The sequence below is a fragment of the Orycteropus afer genome, unplaced genomic scaffold (assembly GCF_000298275.1).
Source record: "Orycteropus afer afer isolate SDZICR_OR568_19922 unplaced genomic scaffold, OryAfe1.0 scaffold00123, whole genome shotgun sequence".
Classification (NCBI taxonomy): Eukaryota; Metazoa; Chordata; class Mammalia; order Tubulidentata; family Orycteropodidae; genus Orycteropus; species Orycteropus afer.
In genome coordinates this window covers 6,956,531-6,974,872 of record NW_006921710.1, presented here as the reverse complement: position 1 = coordinate 6,974,872, position 18,342 = coordinate 6,956,531, and the positions used below count along the sequence as shown (strand labels likewise).

Genomic DNA, 18,342 nt, shown 5'->3' with positions numbered 1-18,342 from the left:
AAAAAAAAAAAAAAAAAGTAGTTCCAGTCCTGAGTTCCTTTGGGGCATTTATTTTGAGCAGTGTTTTGCCACAGAATGGACCTACACCCTGAAAATACCATTAATAATGAAATAACAAATGAATTAACTCATATTAAAGCCTCATCTATAAGCTAAAAAAGTAAAAGAATGATTATTGTTAACATTGGTTAAAACTGGGATGGAGGGAGGAAGTAATCCAGCCAAGTATCCTTTCTGGTAACTGAAGTTTTGTCTTCCTAAATAATGAACAGGAATAATGAAATAATCTCATAACTATTTATGTCCTAATGATAAAATTAATTTTAACACCTTTCATTGTCTTATTGTAAGGGCTCTGTGAATTTCAAGTTTGGGGTTCTTTTTGCCAAAGATGGACAGCTCACTGATGATGAAATGTTCAGCAATGGTGAGTAGTCTCTTTCTCCTTTCTACTGAGTGGAAACTGTCCTTTATTGTAGTTTGGGTTGTTGTTGTTTTTTTTTTGGTGAAATACACAAACAAAAAGTTTGCCATTTTAACCCTTTTTTAAATTGTGATTTGGGTGAAGGTTTAAGAGCAGATTGCTTTTACATTCAACAATTCATATACATTTTGTTTTGTGGCATTCATTGCAATTCCCACAGTGTAACAGCATTGTTCCCACTTCCTGCCCGTGTTTACCATTTCCCTTCATTCTTCTTTCCTATCCCTTCCTGCCCATTTACCTTTATCACTGGGCAAATGCTACCCTGTTGATCTCATATGGCTGATTGTTCTAATGAGTGCATACCTTCCTGTCTATCCATTAAGTGTACAATTTATTGATACTAATTACATTCACCATATTGTGCTACCATCAGTACTATTCATTTCCAAAAGTTTTACATCACCCCAAACAGAATCTCAATATCCCTTCAGCAGTAACACCCATTCCCTCCTCTCCTTAGTCCTTTGTAACCATTAATAAACTCTTGCCTCTATGCATTTGCCTTTGTAGATACTTCATGTAAGTTGGATCATGCAATATTTGTCCTTTCATTCAGCATAATGTTTTCAAGGTTTATCCATGTCATAGCATATATTAGACTTTTATTTTTCTTTATGGCTAAATAATATTCCACTTTGTTCATCCATTCATCGGTTGATGGATATGTAGGTTATTTTCATTTTGGAGGATTGTGAATAGTGCTGTGATCAACATTGGTGTGCACATATCTGTTAAAGTTCCTGCTTTCAAGTGTCCTGAGTATTTACGTAGGAGTGGAATTGCTGGGCCATATGGTAATTCTATGTTTAACTTTTTGAGGAACCATCAAATTGTTTTACACAGTAGCTGTATAATTTTGCAGTCCAATCAGCAATGTATGAGAGGCCCAATTCCTCCACTTCCTCCCCAACACTTAATATTTTCTGAGTTTTTTTGTTTTGTTTTGATAACAGCCATCCTAGTAGGTATGAAATGATCTCTCATTGTGGTTTTGGTTTACATTTCTCTAATGACTAATGATGGGGAGCATCTTTTCATGTGCTTATTGACCATTGGTATATCTTATTTGGAGAAATGTCTGTTTAAATCCTTTGCCCATTTCTTAATTGGGCTGTCTGCCTTTTGTTGACTTATAGGAGTTTTGTTGTTTAATAAATTCTATATATGAAACTCTTATCAGAAATATGATTCCCAAATATTTTCTCTCATTCTGTAGGTTTTCTTATTGTAGTTTGTACAATACAAATTGAACTTCTCTCTTGAGTTGTAATCTTTAATGGAAAGAGACAGCCAGCAGTGTTTTGAAATTTTGGGATAAATTTTCAGGGTAAATTTTCTAGAGCTCTTGTTACCCAGTTTCATTCATTTGATAAATGTTTATTGATTACCTAATACATACAGGTGCTGCTGTTTGCATTGATTGTCGTTGTTGTTGTTAGGTCCCATCGAGTCAGGTCTGACTCATAGCAACCCTGTGGACAACAGAACAAAACACTGCCTGGTCCTGTGCCAGCCTCACAATCCTTGCTGTAACTGAGCCCATCACTGCAGCCACTGTGTCAATCCATCTCATTGAAGGCTTTCCCCTTTTTTGTTGACCCTCCACTTTGTCACGCATGATATCCTTCTCTAGGGAATGGTCCCTTCTGACAACATGACCAAAGTAGGTGAGACAAAGTCTGGCCATTCTCGCCTCCGAGGAGCATTCCAGCTGCAGTTCTTCCAGCACAGATTTGTTAGTTCTTCTGGAAGTCCATGGCACTGGAGATACAGTTTATCTGGAAAACTATATGAGATTCAGAGAATTCAGTTCTACACAGTATCAGTAGCAGTGGAATATTTTTCTTTAAGATTTTTACAGTTGACCTTTTGCATATACAGTACTGAGTTCTCAGTGAAGGAAAACATGGGTATATGGATGGATAGATAGGTGGACAGGCTAAACGATCAGGTATGTCTATGAAATAGGGAGTGTATCCAAGATCATATATAGGGTTGGCAGACAATGGTCCTATAAGTCTATGTGCATGATCAGAATCCCCAGCTGTATAGTAGAGCTGACAAGGGGCAAGGTTGTTGTCACTGCTTGGTCACAGCCAGCTACCCAGAGCGACCGAGTAGTTGATCCTGTGAGCTTGGGACCATAGTCACAGGGGACATCAAGCTCAATTGGCATAACATACTATGGAAAACATTGTTCCACCTCCTACATTGGCAAGTATCAACGGGGATCTTAAAAGCTAGCAAGCTGCCATCTAGATGCAATGATGGGTCTCTCCTCGTCAAGAAGAAAGAAGAAAACCAAAATTAATGGAAACAATCAGTCCTCACGACTGGTACACCATCCGTTCTGCAACCTATACAACTATGAGACCAGAAGAACTAGATGGTGCCTGGCTACCACTGTCATCCACTTGGAAGAGATATAGGAGATCCTGGATAGAGAGGGAGAACAATGTGGAACAAAACTCAAAATCATTTGGAGGGAAAAAAAAAAAAGAAGATGGTTGGAACCAGGTTTGCTGGTCCAATAGAGCCTGGTGGAACCACTGAGACTATGGCCCCTAGCTGCCCTTCAGCTCTGGAATTGAACCCACACCTGTGGTTTCCAGCCAAACAAAGTACAGGCATGTGAGTTAAACATTTGCCTCAAGTAGCCACATGCCCTGGAGAGAACAATCATGGGAGAAGGAAGGGCTGCTTATGCACAGGGAGACAGCTCAGGGCGCAGGAGAGTATGGAGGGATGGACACTGGGAAGAGGTAACTATGGGGAGGAAGTGGGAGGGGAGCTGTTGCATTGTGGTAAATTTTGGTCAATGACATGAGACAAAGGATATGTGAACTGCTGTATGGAAAGTGAATTTGCTCTGTAAATCTTCACCCAAATCACAATTAAAAAAAAAAAAAAAGAATTTAAAAAGTGAAAACAAAAAAAGATTTTTGCAGTTGAGAGACTTAAAATGGTGTCATTTTCTTTTATATTTAGCACCATCTGAAAATACCCATTTATTATTTTTAGAAACAGTGTTAAAACAAAAATTACATTAAGCCAATAATAGAAATTAAAGTTTATTTAATATATGATTTGCAAACTGGGGTAACATTTCAACTAACCAAACTCACCGCCGTCAAGTCAATTCGACTCATAGCGACCCCTCCTTGGGTTTCCAAGGTGGTAACTGTGGAGGTAGATTGCCCAATCTTCCTTCGGAGGAATGGCTGGTGGGTTTGGACTGCCAGCCTTCTGGTTAGCAGTCAAATGCCTTAGGCACTACACCACCAGAGCTTCTGCATTTCAACTAGGGAGTCACAAATGTTCCAAAGAGGAAAGAACTTCCAAAGATTCTTGTACCTCACCTTATCAACATTGCCATGGAAACAAGGCCAGAACAGTGTTTTCATAATAACAATTTACCCTAAAACACAGTTTATAGTCTGACCTTATTTCTGCTTCTCAAGACTGACTGCACACAGATAATTCTTCAAAAGAGCACAATGCCTGAGGCAAAATGGACTTTACTAATTAGCTAGACTATTGTTTGACTTAAAGATGACTTTTAAGAGACCAGTTTCCTTAAGGCTCAAGGTTCAAAGATCATCTCAAGGTTATAGCTTGTGTGAATCACCTCAACCTCCGTGGAACCCTGAAGTCTGGATTCCGTAAAAATTAAACTCTTTTCTTGGCAGAAACAACATTGTCTTTTTATATTACTGAACACCTGTGATCCTAGTCGGGCAATGGTAAGGCTGGTTAGTCAAGTGCTATAGTTTTCCTTTCCTTGGGTTCCTAGGATGGAATTTCTGGAACTTTCTGCATAATTCCCCCCAAAAGGGGAATGTGATTGTTTACCTACTGCAGACTTTTAGAAAATGAAGGCTTGTTTATAGCCATATTTTCCTCATGCTTTACCTCTTCCTACAGAAATCGGAAGTGAAGCTTTTCAAAAATTTTTAAATCTTCTGGGTGATACGATCACTCTAAAGGGCTGGACAGGCTACCGCGGCGGTCTGGACACCAAAAGTAAGCTCACCTCTTGATCTGTTTTGTTTTAATTTGCATAACTTTTGTCCTCCTGCTCTGTATTTGAACTTATACCCAAGATAGAGGAAAGGTGGACAGAAGAGGGCTGGCGGAAAAAGGAGCTCGACACTCAGTCTAACGTGGCCCCATTGGGCACATGTGAGGGCTCCATGGAGCTTTGTGAGCCCAAATCAGCCCTTATAGCCCCTGTGTGGTGGCAGGAGTTGTGATCTGTCCATCAGTACTCATTACTGAGCATCTTCTGTGTGCTAGGACTGTGCAAGTCTCCTTGAATATAGTGGCTGGTAAACCAACATACTGCCTGCCTTCCTAGGAGCTTATAGTCCAGTTGACAACATAGACATAAACAGATGGCTATCAAATAAGTACAAGTACTAAGAGGAAAAAGTACAGAGTGCCGTAGGGAATTTTGCCTAATCTGGGGACTAGGGAAGGCATCCCTGAAATAGTGATGATTGAGACCTAAGGGAATAATGACTAGGAGTAATTTGAGTGCCCTGAGGGGATAAGAAAATTCTGAGCACAGAGATATTTGTGAAGTCCCTAAGGCAGAAAAGCGCATTCTGCATTTAAGAAACTAAGAGAATACCTTTATGGCTAGAGGGAGCAGAGGAAGCAAGAATGATGTAATGGGGACTGGAGGGGGTTGGTAATCATGCAGAGATTTTGAGATCATGTTAAGAATAATCTTATTCTAAATGCACTGGATATCATTAAAAGCGTTTAAGTACAGGAGTTATAGGATCGTATTTGCACTTTGGAGTAGAATCCACTGACTGCAGAGTGGAGACTGGTCTAGAGGGAGGTAAGAGAAAGAGTCAGTTAAGAGGCTCTTAAGCAGTCCAAACAAGAAATGATGGTGGCTTTGTCTGGGGAGGAGATGGGAGGCTGGAAAGGAGAGGAGTGGACTGATTCAAGAGCGATTGTAAAGGTAGAGTTGCCAGGACTCTGCAACTTGTTGAACATGGGCAGCAAGGAGGAGAAAGGAACGCAGATGGCCCCTGGGTTTCTGGCTTGAGCAGCTGGGCGGTAGCTCCAGACTGCGGCTGAGAACCCTGGAAAAGCAGTTGGCAATCAGGATCTGGGAAAGAGGGTAGGTAAGATCACAAGTTTAGATTTGGAATCATTTATGCTATTTTATATTTGTGTAGTATTTCTAGCTTTCTCTTGTGCTTTTACTTTTGTTGTTTTATTTGATCCTCACAGTAAATCCTCGAGGTAAGTTGGGCAGGTGGTGTGATCTGATTTGGCCTAAATTTGATAGGCTTCATATCCAAGTATCCTTATCCTTTGGGAGCCTCATCTGTCCACTAGCTCCCATTTGCATCATTTCACAGATTCAGAATATGGAAAGATTAAGCACTTTGTGAGAATTTCACTGTGAGTAACTTAACATAGAAATGTAGGAAGGGAGTATTTGGTCCTAGGAGCTCTGGTGGTGTATGCCTAAGGCATTTGACTGTTAACCAGAAGGCTAGTGGTTCAAACCCACCAGCCACTGCTCTGAAGAAAGGTTAGGCAATCTGCTCCTATAATGATGACACCTTGGAAACCCCAAGAGGGGTAACTATGATTCAGATCAGACTCCATGGCAGTGAGTTTGTTTTTTGTTTGTTTGTTTGTTTTTCACTCCTATATGCTCTATGTGCACATAGTTATTTTTTAAATACCTGCAAGTTCATCATCCCCATTGCCAGTTCTGAGCCTCTCAATTAGGGTAATAACTACCGTTTACTGAGCCCTATCTATGGTCAGGCATTCGCCTACATACCTTACAAGTATAATCTTGTTGAGTCTTCCCAGAAGCCCTACGAATTAGGTATTATTTTTACCCCCATTTTCAAATTAAGAAACTGAAGCTCAGAGAAATGTGAGCTAACTCCAAAACCATACTTTTAATCACTACAGTTCTGCCAGTAATATCACTTCCAGCAGTAACTGGAACATAACACACTCTCCTTTTAAGCACAGCCATCTTATGACCTCCTCTACTCTGAGGCAAAGCATGAATCAGACAGTAAGCAGCTCAGAGAGAAAGAAAGAGATCTCTCCATGTGGGTAAGAGCCCTGCACCCATCGGGGAGCTGACACTTAGGTGATTCATACTGTTGCTTCTACTCAGGTGGATAATCCAGAGTGACCATTGAGAGAATGTTAATGGTGTGCTATATTCCCAGTCCACAAATTAAGACCATTTCCTTATCGCCTCAGAGTTCTCTGTGCCCACTAAATGCATATTTCTATTTTACAGATGATACCACAGGGATACATTCAGTTTATACTGTGTACCAAGGGCATGAGATCATGTTTCATGTTTCCACCATGTTGCCATATTCCAAAGAGAACAAACAGCAGGTAGGTTGTGAACACAGGCTCTTTGAGAACACACAAACCATCAAATAGTAACTGAGTGCAGAGAAGGCCCCATTTTGACTTCATAGAATTGGAAACTATGTATGTTAAGTAGATGGGCTGAACTTCAGGTACCACTTTAGGGATATTGTTCACAGTCTGTATATGTGAATTTTCAACAAGTCTTAGCAAGAACTGTCCTCACTAATGAAAAAAAATAAAGGGTCAAGGTCATGGTGTGCATGTGTGTTTGTGTGTTAACAGTTAACATAGGTGTATAGCTGCATGCCTCTCAGTGTGGTTTACAGATTTCTGAGGGACTATTTTGTATATGTGTTGTCTTTTCTCTGTGACTGCTCTCTGTACCTTGTGTCCACTCAGAATGAGACTATCCAGGGCATAAAATGAACCCTGAACAATGGTTGACACTGTTGTTTTTCAAGTTAATGAAGGAGATTAACATTGAGTGTCCACATGGGCTATGTCATGTTGGGAAAATAAAAATTTACCCACCCCACAGGTTTGTCATTTCCAGGAGGCAGCACACCATATAGATCCCAACTTGCTAGAACTGAGACACAACAAATTCACATGCTGTGATTTTTGATAGATACAGGGGAGATGTCATTTAACTTTTTATGAGATTCTTATCCCTTTTTTACACACTGAAGGCATCTGTATGATTAAGTATCACAAACATGAATGGGAAGTTGTTTAGCAAGGATTTTTAAGAAATATGAACCTAGAGAGGTTATGTGATGGGCTACAAAGGCTTTTCTGAGCACTTATGACTCTTGATTAATTCAGTGAGAATTCAGTAAGGGAGAAAGACGCAAAGCAGGTCAGTGGGATAGAATGTGGGGAGTGCCCTGGAACATAAACAGTGCTGGGGATGTGAGGAAAGGAATGGTTAGTTCTGTTTGATGGTTTGAGGCCTGAAATAAGGAGCTGGTGGGTTTTTTTACGTAATGGAGAGCCATGGGGGCTTTAAGCTTGTTCCAGCTTTAGAATAATAACTATGGTAAAGGGCAGGTTGAAGCAGGTAGTCCCTAGGTCCAGGAAGACTCCGTAAATGGCTGAGAGCTATTTTCTGCAAATCATCTTCCTTTGTGTAGTTGAGAATATCAATATTATTGCTATAAGACTCCACCCTTTTAGTAGTGAAAGCTCTTATGATCTTGGAATCACATGGAGAAGAAAGAACAAGTTGGTCTTCACAATCATCATGGCTTTTATTGACCTCTTATATTTCAATAATAATATCAAAAAACCACCATTGAAATATTATACTAACCCCTTAACTTTCATCTCCAACCTTTCCATCCCTGTACAGTCTCTTCTTTTTCTAAATTTATTCATTTCCTTAATGGTCTCATCTAGTCTCATGGCTTTAAATAGCTTGCATATACCAATGACACCCCAGTTTAGATCTCCAACCAGACCTCTCTCCAGAACTTTAGACTCAGGTATGCAACCCTCTTCATGACACCTCCACTGGGTTCGATATCTCAGACCTAATGTGACTAAAATGAACTCTTACTTTTTCCTCCAAACCTACCCTTCCCACAGCCTTTCTTATCTCAGTTGATGGTTATTCTGTTCTTTCAGTTTCCTGGACAAAACCTTGTCAACTCCTCTTTTTTTGTGAAACCCCATATTCAATTTGTCAGAAAATCCCATTGGCTCTACCTTCAAAATAGATCAAAATCTGACCTCCTGTTACTATCCTTCTGACTAAGACAAAACCAAACTCACTGCCATTGAGTCGGATCTAACTGATAGCGACCCCTCCTTGGGTTTCCGAGGTGGTATCACTATGGAAGTAGTAGGTTTCCCAGGCTTTCTTCCAAGTAGTGGCTGGTGGGTTTGAACCACCAGCCCCTGGTTAGCAGTGAAATGCCTTAGGCACTGCACCACCAGAGTTCTGAACCACCATGATCTCTTGCGGGATTATTGCAGTAGCCTCCTATCTGGCCTCCCTGCTTTTACCCTTGTCCAGGTACAGCCTGTTTCTCAATCAAGCAGCCACAGTGATTCTTGAAAATGCAAATCAGATCATGAGATCATGTGGCTTCTCTTCTGAAACCTTCCAATGGCTCCTCTTCACTCAAGCCAAATCCTTACAACAACCTGCAAGGTCCTACATAACCCCTATTATTTTTCTCATGGCCCACCACTATTCTTATTTTCTCCATTCCAATCACACTGGCTTCCTTCCTTGTCCCTCAGAATCACCGGGTGCTATCCCACCTTATGGCCTTTGCTTTGGCTGTTCCCTCTGTCTACACCTCCCTTCTACCAGATAGCCATTTGGCTGAGTCTCAGTTCCTTTAAATTACTCAATGTAAACTGACCCTGATGACTTTATTTAAAGCAGCAAGCCACTCACCATTGGTGACCCCAGCCCCCTTACACGGCTCTGCTTTTCCTGTGGCACTTACTACCTTCCAACATTATGCTTCTTGTGGCATATGCTTGTATATTATGCTTATTATCTATTTTTTGTGCTCCCCTGTTAGAGTGTAAGCCCCATGAGGCAGGGATTTTGGTCTGTTTCATTCATTGATGCATCCCAAGCACATAGACTAGAACCTGGTACACAGTATTAGCTCAATAATTACTTAAAAAATATATATATATATATATATATATATATAAACAGCTTTATTGAGGTGTAACTCAAATACCATACAATTCACCCACTTAATGTGTACAATTCATGGTTTTTAGGATATTCACAAAGTTGTACAACCATCACCACAATCAATTTTAGAACATTTTCATGACTGAAAAAAGAAACGACACTTCCATTAGCTGTCATTCCCATTAGCTGTCATTCCCATTAGCTGTCATTCCATATCCCTCCTCCCAATTCCCACCCTTAACCCCTGGCAGCCACTAGTCTATTTTCTATCTCTATACATCTACCTATTCTGGACATGGGAGCTCTGGTAGCATAGTGCCTAAGGCACTTGACTGCTAACCAGAAGGCTGGCAGTTCAAACCCACCAGCCACCCCTTGGAAGGAAGGTTGGGCAATCTACTTCTGTAGTGATACAGCCTCGGAAACCCAAGGAGGGGTTACTATGAGTCGGGTCCAACTCCACGGCACATAACAACAACAACACAACATTCTGGGCATATCATATAAATGGAGTCATACAGTAAGTGATCTTCTGTATCTGGCTTCTTTCACTAAGCATATTTTCAAGGGTCATTCACATAATAGTATGATTCAGCACTTTGTTCCTTTTTATAGCTGAATAATTTTCCATTGAATGGATATGCCACATTTTGTTTTTCCATTTACCAGTTGATAGATCAATAATTACTTTTTTAATTAAAGTCAAATCGTGAGAACCTCTCTAAACCTTAATTGTCTCATTTATAAAATGGGAAGAACATTTGATATGAATGTTCTCCAGGAGCTTACAGTATACAGTAGGAGGTATAAGGTATATACAGAAAGGCAGAGACTGTAAGCCTCATGAAGCATAATAAAAATGCAGTAAACACTAAGAGACAGGAAGGTAACTTCCAACAGAGATTAGCAGAGGCTTCCTGGACAAGGTGCTACTTGTCTGGGCTTAGACTGATAAGCAGGTTTGGGATATTGAGAAATAAGAGAACAGGCTAAATACATAGGGTAAGCAAGGACCTCTTGGTTGTCTATTGCTATATGACAAAGCACTTCAAAACTTACTGCTTGAAGCAACAACCATTCTATTATGCATTGCCTGGGCTCAGCCGGCAATGTTTTTGCTGGTTTCACTTGGGATCTCTCATGCAGTTGCAGTTAGTGGCAGCTGAGGCTGGAGTTAACTAGAGGTATGAAGGTCTGCTGGAATAGCTAGGCCTCTCTCCCTCCCCATGAAGTCTCAGGGCCTCTCCCCTGCTCATGGCCACTCAAGTGGTCTCTTCCCATGGCCTCTCTCGCAAAGCATATGGGCTTCTAACGTGGGGCTCAGGCTCCCAAAAGCATATGTTCCAAGAGGGAGGGGACAGAAGCTGCTAGTCCTCTTAAAAGGCTAGGCCTGGCACTGGCCTAGGGTCACCTTTGTTGCATTTTATTGGTTAATGTGAGTCACAGGCCAGCCATATTCAAGGGGAGGGGAGATAAACTCCACCTGGAATACTTACTGTGTAGCCCTTTACAGAAAAAAAATTGCTAACCTCAGATCTAGGGGATGATTTTGAACAGATCAGCTGAAGTCGGATTATGTAGTTTTTCTCACCTAACGTGCTTCGGAAGTATCTGTGGTGTTTATAAAAGTTCACATGGTTGAACTTCATCCCCAAACTGAGGTGAAGCTCAAGGCATCTGTATTTTTAACAAGCTCCCAAGGAACTCTGATGCATGCTTCCTGTTTAGGGGACCAGCTAAAGAGATCAAGGGTAGTCTCAGAGAAGGAAACTAGTCTACACAAGCCAGGGCCTCATCTACCCTGAGACCAGAAGAACTAGCTGGTGCCCGGCTACCACTACCTACCACTCTGATCAGAGCCACAATAGATGGACCCTGAGAGAAGGGGAGAAAAATTTGGAGCAGCACTCAAATTCTTAAAAGGTCCAGACTTACTGGACCAGTTGAGACTAGAGCTTTCCTGAGACTATTGCCTTGAGATACTCTTTTAACTTTGAACTAAATCTGTCCCCTGAGGTCACCTTTTAGCAAAATTACAGATTGGCACACAAAAGTTATTATCCATGAGTTCAGTGCTCCATTAAAAAAACATCTATATGAGACCAAAAGGTCAATAATTACTCTAAAGAAAGATGAGAAGATAAGGGGGCTGGGAAACTAGACTACTGGAAACAGAACAACTAGAATGCAATTTAAAACATTATTGACATATTGTGAAAAATGTAACTAATGTCACTGAACAATTTGTATAGAAATTGTCAAGTGGGAACCTAAAAATAATCAAAAACACAATAAAATATTATTTTTAAAAAGAAAGAAAATAAAAGATTACAGCCTAGAAAACCTTATGGGGCAGTTCTAAGTTCTGTTATGTCACATGGAATCACTGAGTCAGAATCAACTTGACAACACCTAACAACAACAATAGTTACACAATTCCATGAATAAACTAAAACCCACAGGATTATACACTCTAAAAGGGTAAATTGTGTGGTATGTGAATTTTGTCTCAACAAAACTGTAAAAGAAAAAGGAGAGAGAGCTTATGAATGAGGATAAGCCTAATCAGCACAGTAAACCTGGGAGAGACTGGAGGCTAGAGGCTAGTGAGGAGGCTTTTGTAGGAGGGTGGAAAAGAGGAAGTGCAGCCAGAATTAGGAGAGGAGATAAATAGGAGAGCTAGGGAGATTGGACCAGTAAAATAAAAGAAGCAAGAAATAAAGTTGACTGACATTTAGGGACTCTGTTAGTTGTTCTGTTGTGTTTCGTCATTTTTTTTTAACTCTGAATGTGCTATGTTTCTCAGTGATATTTATGCTTACATACAGGTGGAAAGGAAGCGCCACATTGGAAATGATATCGTCACCATTGTGTTCCAAGAAGGAGAGGAATCTTCTCCTGCCTTTAAGCCTTCCATGATCCGCTCCCATTTTACACGTATCCTGTGCCTTTGTAAATGCTCCAGTTTAGCCAGCTATTGGTTGACCGCATTGGACTTAAAGTAACCCTCATACCAAATGTTACAAATTACTTGCTTTGCATTGTTAGATTCTTAGACCCACTATTTTGGAATTTGGAAGAGAAACCCTCTTCTCTCCATCCATTGTAGTAATACATGGATTGATTCTCAGAAACGTCTTCCTGACTTCTGAAACAGAAACCTTCCCTTTCCTAAGGTAGTCTATGAAATGAGGGTGACTTCCTACCATCTACTGATAATAAAAGAATTTGAAGAATGATAGGCAGTGAATCCTCTGAGAAATTTGCTTTAGGTATAAAGATTTTTAAGTTAATATGAAAGCCAAAATAATGTTTCCTTATTGACACTAAGACCTGGCAATAATCTTGAGAAATGATAACAAGTATTTTTATTTACTTTCTGTAATCTCTATTGCTAACAAAGTCCAGTGATGAGGCTGAAGTTCACTGTAATTTCTGAGCTCTGCTCAGCCAGCCAGATATGAAACATGAGCATGGCTAGCCCGACAGATACCCAGACATGGATGTTTGTCCGATTCACAGGCCATGACAATGAAATGCAAATGGGGTGGCTCTACAAGTTGTACATACTAAGGAAAAGACAACTAACAGGCATATCCTGAGTAAATTCCCATGTTCCCTGGAGATTCCAGCAAAAATGCTTAGAGGCAGGACCGTTGCCACTCATTGCATCTGGAAATAGGTTGCTAAATATACTTTGACTTCTTTATTGTACACTAACAATATAACATCTAAGTTTTAAAAAGTTCAAAATTGCAAAATTCCTTCCATGAGAGTAAGGAAGGAAACGATTGGGTACATATAACTTAGTTATGACATTTTTTGTTCTCATTCTTGCTTACTAAGTAGTATCTTGCACTGTTCACTGGGATTTAGAACTAATAACCCTCCCTCTCTGCAGTGGTTCAGGGAACTCTGGTGGTATAGTGGTTAAAGCACACGGCTGCTAAAAAGGTCAACAGTTCGAACCCACAAGGTGCTTTGTGGGAGTAAGATGAGGCAGTCTACTTCCATAAAGATTTATAGCCTTGGAAACCCTATGGGGAAGTTCTACTCTGCACTATAGGGTCACTAGGAGTTGGAAACAATTTGATGGCAGTGGGATTTTGCAGTGGTTCTTCTTGTAGAACAGAAACTTTCTCCAGGTATATGCAAGAGGAGGAGAGAAGGTGGCTTTTTAAGTGGCAGAGGTAATCAATATTTTTAGTATTTCCCTTAGTTACTAGTTTTAGATTTGGGACTTAGCACATTTGTTTCTGGAAAGGGACAAGCATATAGTTAGTACAGATTCATTCCACTAAGTTTGGAATTGAAGGAGATGGAAACATTGAGGTATTGATGGCTTTTTAGCCCAAGCTAAGGAAAACTAAGGAGCTCTAGTGTAGTGCCTAAGGCATTTAACTGCTAACCAGGAGGCTGGCAGTTCAAACCCACCAGCCACTCCTCAGAAGGAAGACTGGGCAATCTACTTCCGTAGAAATACTACCTTGGAAACCCAAGGAAGGGGTCACTATGAGTCAGGAATGACTCAACGGCAGTGAGTGTTTTTTTTTTTTTTTTCCGGGGGGAAGGCAAGCTAGGAATGGAAAAGGAGATAGAAGAGGAGTGGAGAAAGAAAGAAAAGCTGACTGGCACTGTCATTGACTCAGCCTGCCCTGATGCAAGCCAAGTAGATTCTGCTAAGAGGCTGCCGCCAGCTACATCAGTTTGTTTGCTTTGGTGTTGTTTCGTTTGTCAGAGCTAGAAGAAGAGAGAGGGGAGGTGTACAGTGAAAACATTTAAATTGCTTAAATGTGTGAGATGAAATATGTGACTAATCTCATATTGGAATCTTGTTTATACTTTCAGGCATATTGCTCTTTATGTTTCGTTGGCTGCTTAGTTGTTCAGGAACTGTGGTAGTGTAGTGGGTAAGACATTTGGCTGGTAACCAGAAGATCAGTGGTTCAAACCCACCAGCTACTTCCTGGGAGGAAGATGAAACAATCTACTTCTGTAAAGGTTTACAGCCTTGGAAACCCAAAGGGAATCACTCTGAGTTGGAATTGACTTGATGGCTATGGGTTTGGATTTTTTGTTTTTTAGTTGTTTAGTAGCTTTATTTATATTGCTTTTCCGATGATTTGGACATTTAGCCCTTTCCCCAAAAAAATGAACACACAGAGTTTGAACCTAGTCCTGATGGTCTTGCTTTTATCTTTCTGGCTGTCTCTTTTAAAGAAGTCAAGGTTCTATCCCAATGTAAGAGTGATAGATACCTTAACCACATAAAGTTCTGATCTAGAATAATTCTGCCAAGGGATTTTCAAAGCACAAATTGTTGACAGTGAGTGTTGTTGATTAATTTCTTTAACCAACAGCACAGATATTTTTGCCTTAGTGAGGTATGATCAACAAAATGACAATTACAGGTAGGTAATGACTTTATCTCAATTTCTTGTTCTAATTCTCCATGTTTATTCATAATTTGGCATTAATTTTCCAAGATTCTTGATATCCATATTTCTTGGTTGATTTAATATGTGTCCTTACGGGAGCTCTAGTGGCATAGTGCCTAAGGCACTTGACTGCTAACCAGAAAGCTGGCGGTTCAAACCCATCAGCCACTCCTTGGAAGGAAGATTGGGCAATCTACCTCCAAAAGTGATACCACCTCAGAAACGCAAGGAGGGGTCGCTGTGAGTTGAAATAGACTCTCAGCAATGAGTTTAGTTTGATTTAGAGTCTTACTCTGGGCAACAGACCCAAGGATCAGAGCTAGTTTGGAACTTTATTGTACTTTATGATGCGAACAAATTTGATATGTTTGACCTTGACCAGAGTATCCCCTTTCCTAGGTTGCATCCTTGCCCATTTATCTCTCTATTATCAAAAATTAATCTGTTAAAAGGCATATATGAACAGCATGAACTTTGAACCTAAAATATTTGGGTTGGAAACCAGGTTCCATCACTTATTAACTATGAGGCTTTGAAAAATGTGTTTACCTTCTCTGAGCCTCAGATTTCATCTGTGGAATGAAGATAATGCCATGACTTTGGCAAGTTTGGTGAGACTCAGAATTGCACTGCCTGGTTTGTTGTAAGTTCTCAATGGTGCCTATCACTGCTATTCCTGGGGTTCCTGGTTTGTCCAGGACTTGGTAGGCTGGGTCACTAAGGATGCCAGTAGACTTGACTTCTGCCCTAAAAGCACACTAACTGAGTTAGAAAGGAGAGCTGGATGGTGGCAGGGTCTCTGGCAGCCCAGACAGTCACTGCTGCCTTGGAATAAATATTCCTAACACATCACACAAGTGACTGGACAAACTCGGGGTCAAAATACTGATCATCTTTGAAGAAAAACCAAGTAATTCTGAAATGTTCTCTATGTAGGCTGAAAATATTTTCAGAAGAAAGTGTACCTCTCTTTGGCCCACCCTTGCCATCCCCACCGGTGTTTACAGACCACCAGGAATTCAGGGACTTTTTGTTAGTGAAATGTAAGTTTCTATTTTTAATTTTTTTTTTTTTCAACTTGTTCTATATCAGAATGCATTTCTTCAAATTCTCCCATGATGCCATATAAAATAATATCATTGATTAAGCCTTCCATGCGCTGGTTATTCTTTGCATGAAACATATTTAGTTTCCCAGTGGTGTTGTGTGGGTTTTCTCCTGTGTCCTTATCTATATCTGCCATCCTACCCACATGCCTTAACGTTTATCCATACTGACCCACTCACAATATACCATGGGGACTCTTTCTTTCTGCCCTGGCTTCTAATATGGTCATTTCTGAATCTCTGCTTATAAATGTATCCACTGTCTTTGTCAGAGAGTAGGATATAGGTGGGAGAAAGAGTGGTTATAGATATTTCTTAAGGATAGAGAGAGTTTTTAGGGAGTGTGTTTGTGAGAGAGAGAGTGAGGGGGAGAAAGAGCATGAAAATATGATGTGCATCAAATCTCACTGCTCACCCACCAGGCTTCACCAGCTGGTGAATATAAATTTTAGCACCACTGATAATACCCAAATACTTGACTCTGAGTGCCTGTCTTTTGAACACAGAGCTCTGCTCCTCCCCTTCCTAGAATTAAAAAAAAAAAAAAAAAAGAGGAAAGGAAAAAAAATCTATCACCATTGAGTTGATTCTTACTCACGGCAGCCCCACAGGACAGAGTAGAACTGCTCCATAAGGTTTCCAAGGCTGTAGATCCTTATAGAAGCAGACTGCCACATCTTTCTCCTGCAGAGCAGCTGATAGATTCGAACCACCAAGCTTTGGTTAGCAAGCTTTTGGTTAGGTGCCACCAGAGCTCCTTCTCCCAAGAGAGTATCCCTTGGTTATTATATCTGGAAGCCCCGCAGTGGGACTATCTCATTGATTCATCCACTACTGTCTCTTCATGGAAGTCCACTTCTTGCAACCCACTGGGGCCCTGACGGTGCCACTGCAGTCTGTGTCCTCTGTGAAGATGTTGCTTTTCTCTCCTTCCCAGCACACTAGAATTGCAGCTGCTTGCTGGCTGCATCCTCCACAGGCTTTGCCTAATGCCATTACTGTTTCTCTGTAGTTTGGGAGGAAATGCTCCTCTCTTCTGCTCTAACACCATCTTGGTCCATAGCCCCAAGCTATAGCACTGATTTGTCCAGAGCCTCAGAGTCCTTTATGAAGAACTACTCCTTCAGCTTCCAGTCTTAGTCCTGTTCTCATGAGGGCCAAGACCAATCCTTCAGGTCTGGGAAAGGGACAGATACCAGGTTAACCCTCCTTTGTCTAATTTCCTCAGTCTCTCCTTCATATCTCCGAACATGAATCCTCTCTCATCAATAACAGGAAAGCTCCTCGGTACATCTGCCCATGCAGTTGACACTTGAACGCCCAAAGCATCCCAGTCCCAATCCCTTCAATCCCTTGCAAAGACCGCCACATGCTTCCAAAATTTTCTTCTTAGAGAATGGGGAGATATAAAGGGTGCTTTTGCTGGGGCTTACTTTGCTTTAACCTACACCATAGTCTGTGGGTAATGGCTCAGACTGAGATATTAGAAGCAGCAAACACTGCTATCACATGCAAAAGATGATGATTTTGTCTCTTCCTTTCTACTATCTATACTTTTATTTCACAAACCCAAATGCCTAGAGAGACCAGATGGAGGATAAAAGTAGGTGAAGTTAGGAGTGCTGGGAGCTGCAATGAATTGGAGCACATGGCTCTGCTCCAACCAATTGATGCCATTCAGGAACACAAGTCCAGTGTGTCCAGATAATCTGATTTTCCAAAACAAGTCAGAAATATAAAATTGCCTAATTCTTAAAACTGTGAGGTCTCAAGCAGCCATCTAGATACAATGATGGGTCTCTCCTCATCCAGAGCAAAGAAGAATGAAGAAAACCAAAGGTTCATGGAAACAATTAGTCCTAGCGACTGGTACACCATGCACTCCGCAGCCTATATGACTATGAGACCAGAAGAACTAGATGGTGCCCGGCTACCATTGTCAACCACTTGGAGGGGGACCTATGTAGGAGATCCTGGATAGAGTGGGAGAACAATGTGGAACAAAACTCAAAATCATTTGGGGGGAAAAAAAGAGGGACCAGGTTTGCTGGTCTGATAGAGCCTGGTGGAACCACTGAGACTATGGCCCCTCGCTGCCCTTCAGGTCTGGAACTGAACCCACACCTGTGGCTTCCAGTTAAACAAAAGACAGGCATATGAGTTAATATTTACTTGAGGTAGATACACTCCTTGGAAAGAACAATCATGGGAGAAAGAAGGGCTGTTTATGCACAGGGAGACAGCTCAGGGGGCAGGAGTGCATGGAGGGAT

The 18,342-nt window shown here is 41.0% G+C and overlaps 1 protein-coding gene across 1 annotated transcript in view; it reads left to right on the top strand.

The window, feature by feature from the left end:
* Nucleotides 1-18,342, top strand: part of GARNL3 (GTPase activating Rap/RanGAP domain like 3) — a 165,882-nt gene that overhangs the window by 97,472 nt on the left and 50,068 nt on the right. Inside the window, exons 8-13 of the mRNA XM_007944319.2 lie at nt 352-427; nt 4,412-4,510; nt 6,783-6,886; nt 12,356-12,464; nt 14,893-14,938; nt 15,902-16,008. Of these exons, the coding sequence (XP_007942510.1) occupies nt 352-427; nt 4,412-4,510; nt 6,783-6,886; nt 12,356-12,464; nt 14,893-14,938; nt 15,902-16,008 (541 nt within the window). The remainder of the gene's footprint in view (nt 1-351; nt 428-4,411; nt 4,511-6,782; nt 6,887-12,355; nt 12,465-14,892; nt 14,939-15,901; nt 16,009-18,342) is intronic.